Below are 12,500 nucleotides of genomic sequence, written 5' to 3' on the forward strand. Positions count from 1 at the left end.
GCGTGCTGCTGCTGCTGCTGCTGCTGCTGCTGCTGCTGCTGCTGCTGCTGCTGCTGCTGCTGCTGCTGCTGCTGCTGATGATGATGATGATGATGATGATGATGATGATGATGATGATGATGATGATGATGATGATGATGATGATGATGATGATGATGATGATGATGATGATGATGATGATGATGATGATGATGATGCTGATGAAACGACGATGGCGAAGAGCACTTGCTCAAATCATCACAATCATCATCACCATCACCACTGTCACTGTCACTGTCACTGTCACCACCACTAATCAAGCAAAATAACCACGTCAACTCACTTAACACAATATTTTTTTCTCACATCATGTTTTGCACCCCCTCCCCCATTTTGCTGGCTTGCTTGCGTGGTTCCTTGCTTGCGCGCAGTGGAGACCATTTCCGGTTGGCAGTACTGTCGCTCGGGCGAGTACGCGTGCACGTCTGTGTTTGGGCTCGTTGTCCTCATTGACCGCTTGCCGCTCACACACGACCACGACCACGAGCGCTTCCCCTCGGTGGCTGCGACAGCGACGACAGCAGGGATGGATGCGCAACACGAACAGCGTGCATCAACGAGCTCTGCCACGCCCCACAGCAACACCGCTCACAGCACCAGTTCCAGCAGCAGCACCAGCACGAGTGCTGCTTCTGCTGGTGCCAGTCGTGGTGTTGGCGATGGGACAACGAGCCACGGCGTGGCTGGTTTCAACCGCACTCATGTGTACGACACTGAGCGTGGTGGCCACGGTGATGGACGTGCGGATGTGTTTGGCGGTTTGAATGACTCTTCCACGGCGTAGCAGTTGGCATTTGCATGCGTTGGCTGCTTTGGTCGCTTTGCTTGCTTTGTATTGGCGCGCGCGCGTGTGTGTGTTTAACTTGTGTTTGGTTTGCACCACGAGTGTGTGTGTGTGTGTGATTCGTATTTGGTTTGCAGCATGAGTTTGCGTGCATGCGTGTGTGGTGTGTGCGTGTGCGTGTGTGTGACCCGTGTTTGGTCTACACCGTGCGTTTGTTGTTGCTAGGATGCACCATGCGTGTTTTGCGGGATATGGGATGGTGATGGCCAGGAGCAAATACAACTGTATGCAAGAGTGATTACATGATTCATTTGCTTGAAGACTGACAAAGCTGGTGATGTGTATTGCATGCGGGACTTTACGGCGCGCAAGCGTGTTATCTGTGCATATGCGTGCATGTATGTGTGCGTGCATGTGTTAACGAGGGAAAACGGAAGCAAGACAGGAAGGAATGAAGGAAGCAAGAAAGAAGAGATGATGGCTCTTGTGTTGGTTCGAGCGTGCTGTTTGCTTATGTCATGTCTGGCTTGCGCGCGTGTGTGGGTGGACTTGTGCTACTGCGGCGGCTGGAAGGATTGCTGGATGTACGCGCCGCCTTTCCCGTGACAAAAGTTGAAGTATTGATCGGGGATTGATGTGTGGACGATCCCCGACTTGCTGAAAAGGAAACGTTCTTTACAGCGACGTCCAACGACGCCCGGCGTGATGCGCCACGTGACGATGGCGACGGAGACGCCCGCGATGTTGTTGTCGCAGTTGTTGTTGTCGCAGTTGTTGTTGTCGCAGTTGTTGTTGTCGCAGTTGTTGGTGTCGATGTTGGTGTCGGTGATGGCGACATGCGGGGCCGTGCACGCCTGCGTGACGACAATGACGACGACGATGACGACGACGACGATGACAGGAGAGCAGGAGAACTCCTCCTGTTTGTGTTTGCAGTTGGCGGCGATTTCGACACGGAGCGGTGGCGTGACACCACCCCACTCAGACCCCTCTGCTGCGGTGAGTTGGATGACGACCTTCGCCTCTGCCCATGCAATGCACGCTGCTGTCGATGCTGTTGACATTGGCGTTGATCATCATCGTCATCATCGTCAGCCTGCTGCTGCTGCTGACTGGCAGCACACGAGGATGAGCGACTGCTCGGTGACGACGCCTGCTGTTGCTGTTGTTGCTGCTGCTGCTGCTGCTGTTGTTGTTGGCGAAAGATGGAGTACTTTGATTTCACCTTGGAGCCTGCGAGCAGGAGTGGCGGTGGAGGACAAGGAGAGGATGTGTGTGCGTGCGTGTGTGTGCGTGTGTGCGTGCGTGTGTGTGAGGCATGCTGTCTGTGTATGGATGCAAATGCCAATGTGCTAGTGTGTGGGCATGTGTACGTGTCGGAACACAGGATTGAGTGACAGCGAGTGATTTTCGAAATGGTCCAAACTTTTGAACAAAGAGTGCAATCCAAATCATGACGACACTCACGAGATGGATGCAGAGTCTTCCACTCGTGTTCGGGGCAAAAACTGCAGCGTGGCAACCCATTGTATGTGAGACGAAGTTTGGATGCACGCAAGTTGGGGAATGACGGAACAGCGTGACACACACACACACACATGCGCAACATGTGGAACGGGACATGGTGCTCGTCACCTCTTGCAGATGCCATCGAGCCAGGTGTCGATGGACCGAAAGTAATATTTCATGTTGTAGTACGACTTGCTCTCAAATGCATAGGAATCGTGAACCTGCCCGCATGCGCGACAGATGGTGTGCGTGTGTGTGTGTGAGGTGTGTGTGTGTGTGTGAGGTGTGTGTGTGTGTGTGTGTGGGCGGGTGAGGTGAATGTAGTGCTGTGCATGCACGTACATGCATTGTGGTAGCACCAAGTCGAGCGGTGCACTTGATCAAGCACAAACACACTGGTGATCAAGCACAAACACACTGGTGAGTGTGTGATCGCGTGTGATGCTCACCTGCACAACGCCTCGCTGGTAGCGTGCGCCGACCGTCTTCTCGCCATCGCCCATCCACACCTCGACATGCACCATGTCGTGCTTCTGCTTCTTGCTCTGCCACAAACAAACCAGCGCGCGCAGGTGTGCGTGTGCGTGTGTGCGTGTGAACATCTGTCAGCACTCTTTGTGTTGCATGTGTAGCAAGTACGACCGCACCTGCACAAGCACACACACACACACACACACACACACACACACACACACACACACACACACACACACACACACACACACACACGCACACAGTGGGGTTTACGCATCCTGTTGTGCACGCGACTGACTTTGGGGTTAAAGTAGGTTCCAGAAATGAACACGAGGTCGCCTGGCTTCATCTCTTCTTTCGTCAGCTCAATGGGCAGCGTGTCAAACTGCAGGGGTGAAGCAAGACGCGTGCAAGGCATTGGGCGTGAGCGCGCAAGTGGTGATGGGCTCGAGTGAAGAAAACAAGAAGTTCCTGAAGAGGAACGTTTATGCAAACACAGAACGAAGACAGCGTTCGGGAACGACACCCACCCACCCCCCCCCACACCCACACACACACCCACATCCACACACACACACACACACACACACACACACACACACACACACACACACACACACACACACACACACACACACACACACACACACACACACACACACACACACACACACACACACACACACACACACACACACACACACACACACACCTGGTATGCCTGGTTCCAGCGGCCGAGACGGAACCCAAACTGGCGCTCCAGATCTCGCTGTGCTCTTCGCACAAGTCCGCAACAGTCAAGATACAGGGGTGCGTTGTAGTGCTCGCCTGTTTGCGTGCCAAAATCAAGGGAATGGGGGGTGGTGAGACCAGCTTGCAGTAACATGGTCAGCCAGCGCACGCAAGAGTGATCATACACGCGCGCACACATACACACATACACACATGCACACATACACACACATACACACACAACACGCATACGCACGTGCGCATTCCCGCGTTTGTGTGCTTACTTTGCGGATCTTGGTGGTACTTTTTGTGGTAGGGCACGCCTTGGTACTTGAGGACTTGTTGTAGGAACTTGTGTCGAAGCTGCTCTTTCATCTCTGGCGTGCGCTGCATTGCAATTAATGGAGCAGGACAAGAAGGAGAGGAGTCATGTCAGACATGTGTGTTGGATCGATAACCAATTGCGCAAATTGTTGTGCATGTGTGTGTATATGTGTGTGTGTGTGCGTATGCTTGTGCGTATGTGTGTGCGTTTGTGTGTGTGCGTTTGTATGTGTGTGCGTTGTGTATGTGCATGCGTGCGTGGTGCGAAGGTGGATGTGTGTCTGCATATGCACCGCACGAAACATCCGTTCACCTTGATGGCGCCGGCGTTCTTCTCCAGCTTTTTCAGCTTCTTCATCTCGCCCTAACCATCAAACACACACACACATACACGAGCAGGTGTCAGTGGTGAGCGTTGGCAGTCCGCAAGACGATGGAGATCGCAAGATGATGGAGATCGCAAGGGTGCATGTTCATCTATCGACAAGACCCCATCTTGTGCGTCGAAGTGGCTCATCGACAACGCATTTGTTGCGCCTTTGCGGGGCCCGTACCTTGCGTCGCGCCTTGAACTTCTTGAAGGCGTCTTGGAGGCTGGACTTGTTTGACAAGGCGCAGGCCGTGCCTGCACTGGAGCCGTCTCCTGGCTTTCCATAGTCTGTACACTGCATGATGGATGAACGTGGGGGGGGGGCAGAGGGACTGGGTCGCAGCCGAAATTGTCAAGCGAGGCACTCGAAGATCCACTCGTCCTTTGAGCAAACAAAGGTCGTCTCGCGTTGTGGCTGCAGCCTGCTGTCGTGAAATGCAACAACCGAAGCAGCAACAACCGAAGCAGAAAACAGACACACACACACACAAATGAACATAACGAACATGAACGACGAAGAAGCTGACGATACATGCACTTGCACTGCACTCACAGGCAAGATCGGTGGGCAACACAGCGAAGCAAAGCCAAACACAAGCCAACCAGCACCCACGTTGCTGCTCACAACAATCGATGGTGGTGCATCCCCACCTCTCAACCCAAAACGAGTGTCGTCAATCGTGTCGCGCGGCGAAAATTTCGCGGCCTCGATTTGTCCGCCGTCAGTTTTTCAGCAACAAAAGTGGTAAAATGACTTGGTGGTAAAAGCAGTCCTCGAGTTGGTAAAATCTATTGTCAGGTGGTAAAATTGCGCACGAACCGCACACACAAACGGATACAGGCGAAACAGAACGACCGACAACAGCCAAATAGGAGCAGGACAAGACGAGGACGTCCACACGAGCACAGAAGGCAACGCCATGACCTCGGAGACGCACAAGAAGTCGTGCCCGGCTTCGGCCGTGTACCTTCTCATCATCAACAGCCTCTACCTGGTGTGTGCGGCTGTGTGTGTGTGTGTGCGTGTGCGGCTCTGTGTGTGTGTGTGTGCGTGTGTGCGGATGCGGCTGTGCGTGTGTATGTGCTTCTCTCTTGCCGCTCACATCTTGGCGCCCGTTGTTGGTTTAGTTGCTTGGCATTATGGTGATTGCTGTGGTGGCAACGGCGCAGGGCAAAGTGAACGTCAACTTGCCTGCATTTGGTGCGTTCTATGCTGCTGCATCTGCAGCGGCGGGAGGGATAATGGCTTGCGTTCTCGCCTGCTTGCTTTTGCTTTCCTGGTTGATCGGCCGTGCATTGTGTCGCATGTATGCATGCATGTTTCACATGCTGTTGTCGTTCCTGTGTTCGGATGTGTGCGTGTGTGCGTGTGTGTGTGTGTGTGTGTGTGTGTCCTAATGGTCTCATCTTCGATCCATGATTGGCGCTGTAGGTGGAATTATTGCTGCGTGGTCGCTCCTGGTGTTTGTGGCCTTCCTCGGCCTGTACGGCACGTTTGGAAACAAGCCCGGCATCCTCTTCGCAGTGAGTGCTTATGTGCTCGTATGCATGTGTGCGTGCGTGCGTGTATGTTCACGTGACGGTGAATACACACACACACACACACACACGCGCGCACACACGCACCACGCACACATACACCACACATACACCACACACACACACACACACACACACGCGCACACACGCACGCACACGCGCACACACGCACACACATATGAATCGGCCCGATCCCACAAACTCACAATCTGGTGTGTTCTCGTGCGCGCGCGCTGCAGTACATGATCCTGCTTGGCCTGCTGTTCCTGATCCAGTTTTCCTCGTCCATCGCCGCCCTCTCCATCTCCTCCTCCCAGCAGCAGTCCCTCCTTGAATCCGCCTGGTGCGGCAGCTCAAACGCCACCAAGGTCTGTACACACCCGCCATCTTCCCGTGTTGTGCGTGTGTGCGTTTGTTGTTGAATGTGTCTGTGTGTTTGTGTGGTTGTCTACACATGGATGCTTGCTTGATTGTTTGTGCTTGTGTTCGTGTGAGCGTGCCTTCTTCTGCCTTTGTGTTTATCTTTTTCTTGTGCTGCTGCTACTGCTTGTTTGTTGCTTGCTTGCAAGCACACGCGTGTCCTTGGTTGTGCGAGACGACGCGGACAGCTGCTCTCGCCTGCCACATCTCAATTCAGCGTCACTCATGCCGCCGCCACGACTCGCGCCGGTTCCAACCATGCTCTGTTGTCACTGCGTGCTCTGTAGGGCGAAATTCAACGCCACGGCGACTGCCTTGGCTTCTACACCAACACCACCGGCATCAACAGCTGCTACGGCCCCGTTCTTGAGCCAGAATACTGCCCTCGTGGTAAGCAGCCGCGTACAGCGCGCACACCTGCTGCATACGGTGTCCTCTCTGCAGTACATGCGGCTGTTTGTGCACCTGCCAACGTCAACTGCAAATTTCGCCTCATACACACGCACATGAGCACATGAGCACAACTACTCACACACACACACACACACTCACTCACACACAACTACTCTCACTCGCACGCACAACTATACACACACACACACACACACACACACACACACACGCACACACGGTCACAGGATGCGTGACTGCCCAGTGCACGCCGGACAAGCCTGCGAAGAAGGCGCCAACGGACCAGTGCGAAGGGTGTTTCGACAAGCTCAAGCCAAATTTGCAGCGTGTGCTGAACACTGGTGGCGGTGTTGGCCTCACGTTTGCTTTCACCATGGTGCGCTGTGCTTCTTCTTCTTCTCGACCTGCTGCTTATGCCACGGCAGCAGGGCAGAGAGAGAGAAAGAGAGAGAGTGTGTGTGTGTGTGTTTGAGTGAGTGTGTGTGTGTGTGAGAGAGTGTGTTTGAGAGAGTGAGAGAGAGTGTGTGTGAGTGTGTGAGTGAGTGTGTGAGAGTGTGTGTGAGAGAGAGTGAGAGAGAGTGAGAGAGAGAGTGTGTGTGAGTGTGTGAGAGAGAGAGTGTGTGTGTGTGTGAGAGAGTGAGAGAGGAGAGAGAGAGTGTGTGTGTGTGAGTGAGAGAGTGTGTGTGAGGAGGAAAGGTGCTGGGTGATGTTGCTTGTGCTTTGCTTTCTGTTTCCACCTTTCCTTGCTTGGTAGCATGCACGAATGCACACTCACTCACTCATTCTCACACGCGTTTGTGGTTTGTCATCACAGTTTGTGGGCATCTGGGCGGCGTGGTCACACAGGTGCGCAACCCATGTAACCGCACCGTGCTTGTTGTTTGAGTGATTTGCGGATGCAGACTCGCTGCTTGTTGTGGTTGTGATTGCTTGTGCATCATCATCTTGCCGCAACGCACACATACACACACGTACACACACACACACACATACACACACGTACACACATACACACACACTGATATGCCACCCCACTCCCCTCCCCCCCCCTCCTTGTTGCTGCTGACAGGCGTGCAAAACGGGCGCCCGCCACCTACCGCGAATTCCTCTGAGCGTGAGCCACGCACACACGCGCACACACACACACACACACACACACACACACACACACACACACACGCTGGGATGCATGCGTGCTTGCATGCATGCAAGCCAGCAACAAATGCAAGTACAACAGCGCTGTACAGCAGCAGCATCTCGCAGCAGTGGCGCATGTCACACAGCTCGCGCAACACACCCACAAAACAGAGCACATACATACATTCAACCACATGTTCTTACGACAATAAATGCTCTCCCAGAAATCAGCCAAGCAGTTCAAGTCAAGCAAGCAAGCAAGCAAGAAGGTCCAAGCACACACACACACACACACACACACACACACAGCACACACAACACAGCACACACACACACACACACACATACACACACACACACACAACAGAGCACACACACACAACAACCACCACACCCAACAACAACAAAAACGGTTTCGTACCAGCCACTGACACAGAAAATTGCAGTGTATCTTTACAAACATTCTGGCTCAACCGAAATGGCCCACAGGAAAAAATAAAAAATTCTGCGTCCTCACATTCCTTTGTTGTTATTCGCTGGCTGTTAAGGAAACACACACACACACACACACACACACACACACACACACACACAGAAGCGACTCCACTCCACCCCTGCTTGCCTGCCTCCCACTTGAACTGTGTACGCTTGTGTGCGGTTGCTCCTGCTCCGCCTCCTCCTCTCGCTTTGTCTCTGTCTTGTCTGTCTGCGTGTGGATTCGTTGATCATCGCCAGCTGTCTCGCGACGCGAGTGATCTGCCGAAACCCCCCCCTCCCTCGCCCCTGCATAGTTGCTGTGACTCGATCCACAGGTGGGTGGGTCCTCCGTTTGTTGTTGGAGGGCTGCTTGCTTGCTAGCCACTTGTTGATTGTTCTCTTTGTGGTGTGTGACGGGAACCGTTCCCGGTTTGCGTTCCAGTAGTCGCCCACCCACCACCTGCATCACTGCAGCCGATCACCGTCGTGTCCGACTCGACACTTCTTCGTGCGCTCAACGTCTTCCGATCCCCTCTTCCGTCACATCACATGTTGTTGCCATTCAGTGGTCCTCGGTTTGTGCTGATCGTTGGCTCGACTAACCCCGTCTGGCACCAACTACCGTCGTCGTCAGGTCTGACTAGCAAACAAACATACTCTATCATTGTGAGAGTGTGCTGCTGTGAGTGAGTGTGCTGCTGCACGTCATCATCACCGGTGTGTTGATGTTCGTGGGTGTGCGCCTGTGTGTACGTGTGTGTGTGTCGTTGCGCACCCACGCACCCCTTGCACAAACCGCATTGCTCTCCTCTTCACGCACGCACCTCGGTTGCATCCTGCCTCCCTCACACACACACACACACACACACACACTGACACACACTGACTCACACACACACACACATACATTCACTCACATACGCATATGCACACGTACACTTTTAACAGCATGTTTGCCAAGCGCCGCGCAAAGAAGGAGGGCTCCTCCAAGATGAAGGGCGATCTTGAGATTCGTCCATATCGCCGCGTATGTTGACCGCACGAACCCATCATTTGTTTGCCCCCACCCCCTGCTTGTGTTTGGACGTCGACAGCATAGTACATGCTGAATGGTTGCCTGTACGTTCCTTTGGCTGCTGTTGCCGCACTCCTCGCTGCCGTGCGCACTTGCCCCTGATCCTGACAACGCCACGCTCGCGCGCATGCTTGCACACAGGCAACCAAAGAGAGCCGGAAGAAGAAAGAGCGCGCAGCGTTTGAGGCAAGGTTGAAGAAGCTGGCATCAGGCTACGTCAGTGAAAAGGTACACGCCATCTGTTTGACGTGCTGGTGTGTGTGTGTTTGCATATGCGTGCATGCACGCACGCTCAAGCGCTTATTCAGTGGCTTGTGGGTGTATGCGAGCGCTTGAGCGACCACCAGAAGCAGTGGCAAATGAGGGGAGGGGCAGGGAATGGATGCAAGTGAACAGTGCTGACGGAGAACAGATGCACGTGAAGGTTTGCTTGTTTGATTACATGCAAGGATGCGCTGCAACACTCTCACCTGACAACACCTGCCATCTTGTTGCATGGATGTTTCGTGCACATGGCACGCTGTTGCTGTTGTATCTTGTATCTGCAGACACTGCATGACTTCTCGATCAGCCGAACGCTTGGCACAGGCTCGTTTGGCCGCGTGTTGTTGGCGCAGTCGAAGGACAAGAGCGGCAACGTCGTGCGTGACGACTACAAGGCCGTCAAAATCATCAACAAGGACCGCGTCATCAAGACCAGACAGGTGTCGTGACGTGAGCCCTGTTGGGTAATGGGTGGGTGGGTGGGTGAGAGACAGTGTGTGTGCGTATGTGCGCGCGCTTGATTGCTTGTCGATTGGACATCGTATTGCATGGACGAGGATGAAGCAAGCACACACACACACACTCACTCACTCACTCAGTGTCAGACGTCGCGTGCCTGCTTGAACACACACTCACACAATCACCCTTTTCCTCACCGTTACATCTTTTTGCGTGTGTTTGTGTGTGTCTCAGGTTGAACACACGATCAACGAGAAGAACATTCTCTTCTGCATCGACTGCCGATTCGTTGTTACCCTCTACGACTACTTCCAAGACGTCAAGGTGCGGTGTGACGCACAGAGAAACCAAAAGGGCGGAATGCGTGTGTACATGTGTGTGCATGTGATGCGTGTGTACATGTGTGTGTGTGCTGTTGTGTACGAGTAGGATGCCAATGTCACTGTCACCCATGCGATATGATGCACACACAGTTACACACGCACAGTTACATAAGTTTGCACGAGTAACCTCACGCCCGCTGTCATGCGCGTACGATGCTAGTGCCTGTACTTTGTGCTTGAGTTTGTCAACGGTGGTGAGATGTTTACGCACATCCAAAAGCAGCGCAAACGTCGTTTCTCTGAGGAGCAGGTGCAGTGGAATTGCAATGCAATGTGTTGTGGCTGTATGGTGTGGTGTGGGTGACATTGCTGGCATTGATTTCTCAAGCACACGGCGTGGTCTTGGCTTCAGTGGCGTTGGGTTGCAAGAACCTTCGCAACACAGCACTCACCCTCTTTCTTTGTCACACACACACACACACACACACACACACACACACACACACACACACACACACACACACACACACACACACGTTGTAACGCGCGTGTGCAGACGCGCTTCTTTGCTGCTGAGACGGTGCTGGCGTTTGAGTATCTGCACAACCTGGACGTCATTTTCCGCGACCTCAAGCCCGAGAACATGCTCATTGACCACCGCGGCCACATCCGCGTCACAGGTGCGGTGGTGATTGATGATCTTTGCGGTCATGCTGCTGATGGGTGGTGGTGGGTGAACTTGGTGGCTGTGGTGAGAGGTCGCAGGGTGTCATCTCGTGATGTTGCGGGAAGACCTTCGTGCTTCATTTTTGTTTTCTTGTTGTCGTTCTGTGTTGTCTGCATACCCCATTTCAGGCGTCTAGCCTCACACCTCAAACCTTACACCTCGCACCTCACACTTCACACCCCACCCCAACCTGTGGCTCATTTGTCTGTCGTCGATCACATCAGACTTTGGCTTTGCGAAGCGCGTGGAGGACAAGACCTGGACCATGTGCGGCACGCCCGAGTACCTCGCACCAGAGATTATCGTCAACAAAGGTCACACCCCAAGCAACGTAGCTTTGATGTTGTTTTGTTTTGTGTGTGTGTGTGTGTGTCTGTGTGTGTGTGTGTGTGTGTGTGTGTGCTTGCGTGTGCATTGGCTATTTCTCCTGCTCTCGCTGCTCAGGCATGCGTCATCTGCGTCCACTCACATTCACACTCACTCGCATTACTCCCTGCCCGCCACCACCAACACCAACCCAACCCAAACAATCAACCCAAACAACCCAACCAATCAGGCTACAGCCACGCCGTGGACTGGTGGGCCGTCGGTGTGCTGACATACGAGATGCGTTGCGGCCGCTCCCCATTTGAGTCTCGCTCCCAGATGGAAATGTTCAAGAGGATCACAAAGCGCGACTTCAAGTTTCCCAGCGGGTTCACAGACAACGAGAAGTCCTTCATCAACGGCCTGCTCCAGGTGCGCGTGCGTGGTTGATTGCGCCTGATTGTGCATCTATGCATGCGTTTGGTGTGCATGTGCGCATCTTGCTTCAGTCGACCTTTTTTGCAAACTCTGCACACACAAAGACTGTATGCTCTCGTGTTCACACGTCTGTCTGCCTTCACTCACGTACAATTCACCAACTCCCACCCCCTTCCCTTTTGTTGTTTCACCCGTGCTTCCACCACTTCATCGCGTGTGTGCGTGTGTGTGTGTGTGTGTTCAGGTTGACCTGACGCGCCGCCTGGGGAACATGCACGCTGGTGTCGACGACATCAAGGGCCACCCTTACTTTGCCAAGATCGACTGGGACTCGCTCTACTCCCAAACCGCCATCTCCCCCTACATTCCAAAGGTGCTTTCGTCCCTGCGCTTTTGGTCGTGGACTGCGGCTGTGGATGGTGGAATTCACCGCTGTGGCACACGGCGTGTGGTGTTATGACATCTTTGCTTATCAAAGCAGCATCAATCACACACAGACACGCACGCACGCACATACTCTCGCGCGCACACATACACACACACACACTCTCTTGTCTTCCCCTTCTCACCTCACACTCCCCTCCCCCGCCCTGACTGCGCACCAATGTCACGACAGGTGACCGGCCCTGGAGACTGCAGGAACTTTGACACGTACCCGGAGGAGCCTGTGCGCTGGCACGGCCAGGGCACAG

At 53.7% G+C, this 12,500-nt stretch overlaps 4 protein-coding genes across 4 annotated transcripts in view; 3 read left to right on the forward strand and 1 right to left on the reverse strand.

The window, feature by feature from the left end:
• Nucleotides 1–211: 211 nt before the first annotated feature.
• PTSG_04198 (uncharacterized protein) lies at nucleotides 212–1,121 on the forward strand (the record flags this gene model as incomplete). The annotated part of the gene is made up of 2 exons (XM_004995037.1): nucleotides 212–263; nucleotides 411–1,121. 2 exons carry the CDS (start codon nucleotides 212–214, stop codon nucleotides 821–823), a joined length of 465 nt encoding a protein of 154 aa, XP_004995094.1. The 3' UTR covers nucleotides 824–1,121.
• A 6-nt stretch (nucleotides 1,122–1,127) lies between these two features.
• Nucleotides 1,128–4,533, reverse strand: PTSG_04199 (uncharacterized protein; the record flags this gene model as incomplete). The annotated part of the gene is made up of 9 exons (XM_004995038.1): nucleotides 1,128–1,877; nucleotides 2,291–2,331; nucleotides 2,459–2,553; nucleotides 2,782–2,877; nucleotides 3,105–3,191; nucleotides 3,519–3,634; nucleotides 3,823–3,925; nucleotides 4,176–4,226; nucleotides 4,417–4,533. 9 exons carry the CDS (start codon nucleotides 4,531–4,533, stop codon nucleotides 1,378–1,380), a joined length of 1,206 nt encoding a protein of 401 aa, XP_004995095.1. The 3' UTR covers nucleotides 1,128–1,377.
• Nucleotides 4,534–5,152: 619 nt separating this feature from the next.
• PTSG_04200 (uncharacterized protein) lies at nucleotides 5,153–7,714 on the forward strand (the record flags this gene model as incomplete). Its single annotated transcript, XM_004995039.1, has 8 exons — nucleotides 5,153–5,227; nucleotides 5,361–5,433; nucleotides 5,665–5,756; nucleotides 6,011–6,139; nucleotides 6,479–6,581; nucleotides 6,830–6,978; nucleotides 7,417–7,448; nucleotides 7,672–7,714. The coding sequence occupies 8 exons, from the start codon at nucleotides 5,153–5,155 to the stop codon at nucleotides 7,712–7,714; spliced, it is 696 nt and encodes a 231-aa protein (XP_004995096.1).
• Nucleotides 7,715–9,165: 1,451 nt separating this feature from the next.
• PTSG_04201 (AGC/PKA protein kinase) overlaps nucleotides 9,166–12,500 on the forward strand; it is a gene marked incomplete at both ends in the record, with an annotated part of 3,367 nt that continues 32 nt past the window's right edge. The window contains 10 exons of the mRNA XM_004995040.1: nucleotides 9,166–9,243; nucleotides 9,433–9,519; nucleotides 9,840–9,995; nucleotides 10,249–10,338; nucleotides 10,558–10,647; nucleotides 10,894–11,017; nucleotides 11,289–11,378; nucleotides 11,621–11,802; nucleotides 12,053–12,181; nucleotides 12,425–12,500. The exon at nucleotides 12,425–12,500 is cut by the window's right edge and continues 32 nt beyond it. Of these exons, the coding sequence (XP_004995097.1) occupies nucleotides 9,166–9,243; nucleotides 9,433–9,519; nucleotides 9,840–9,995; nucleotides 10,249–10,338; nucleotides 10,558–10,647; nucleotides 10,894–11,017; nucleotides 11,289–11,378; nucleotides 11,621–11,802; nucleotides 12,053–12,181; nucleotides 12,425–12,500 (1,102 nt within the window). The remainder of the gene's footprint in view (nucleotides 9,244–9,432; nucleotides 9,520–9,839; nucleotides 9,996–10,248; nucleotides 10,339–10,557; nucleotides 10,648–10,893; nucleotides 11,018–11,288; nucleotides 11,379–11,620; nucleotides 11,803–12,052; nucleotides 12,182–12,424) is intronic.

Source organism: Salpingoeca rosetta (genome assembly GCF_000188695.1).
Source record: "Salpingoeca rosetta unplaced genomic scaffold supercont1.9, whole genome shotgun sequence".
Taxonomy (NCBI): Eukaryota; class Choanoflagellata; order Craspedida; family Salpingoecidae; genus Salpingoeca; species Salpingoeca rosetta.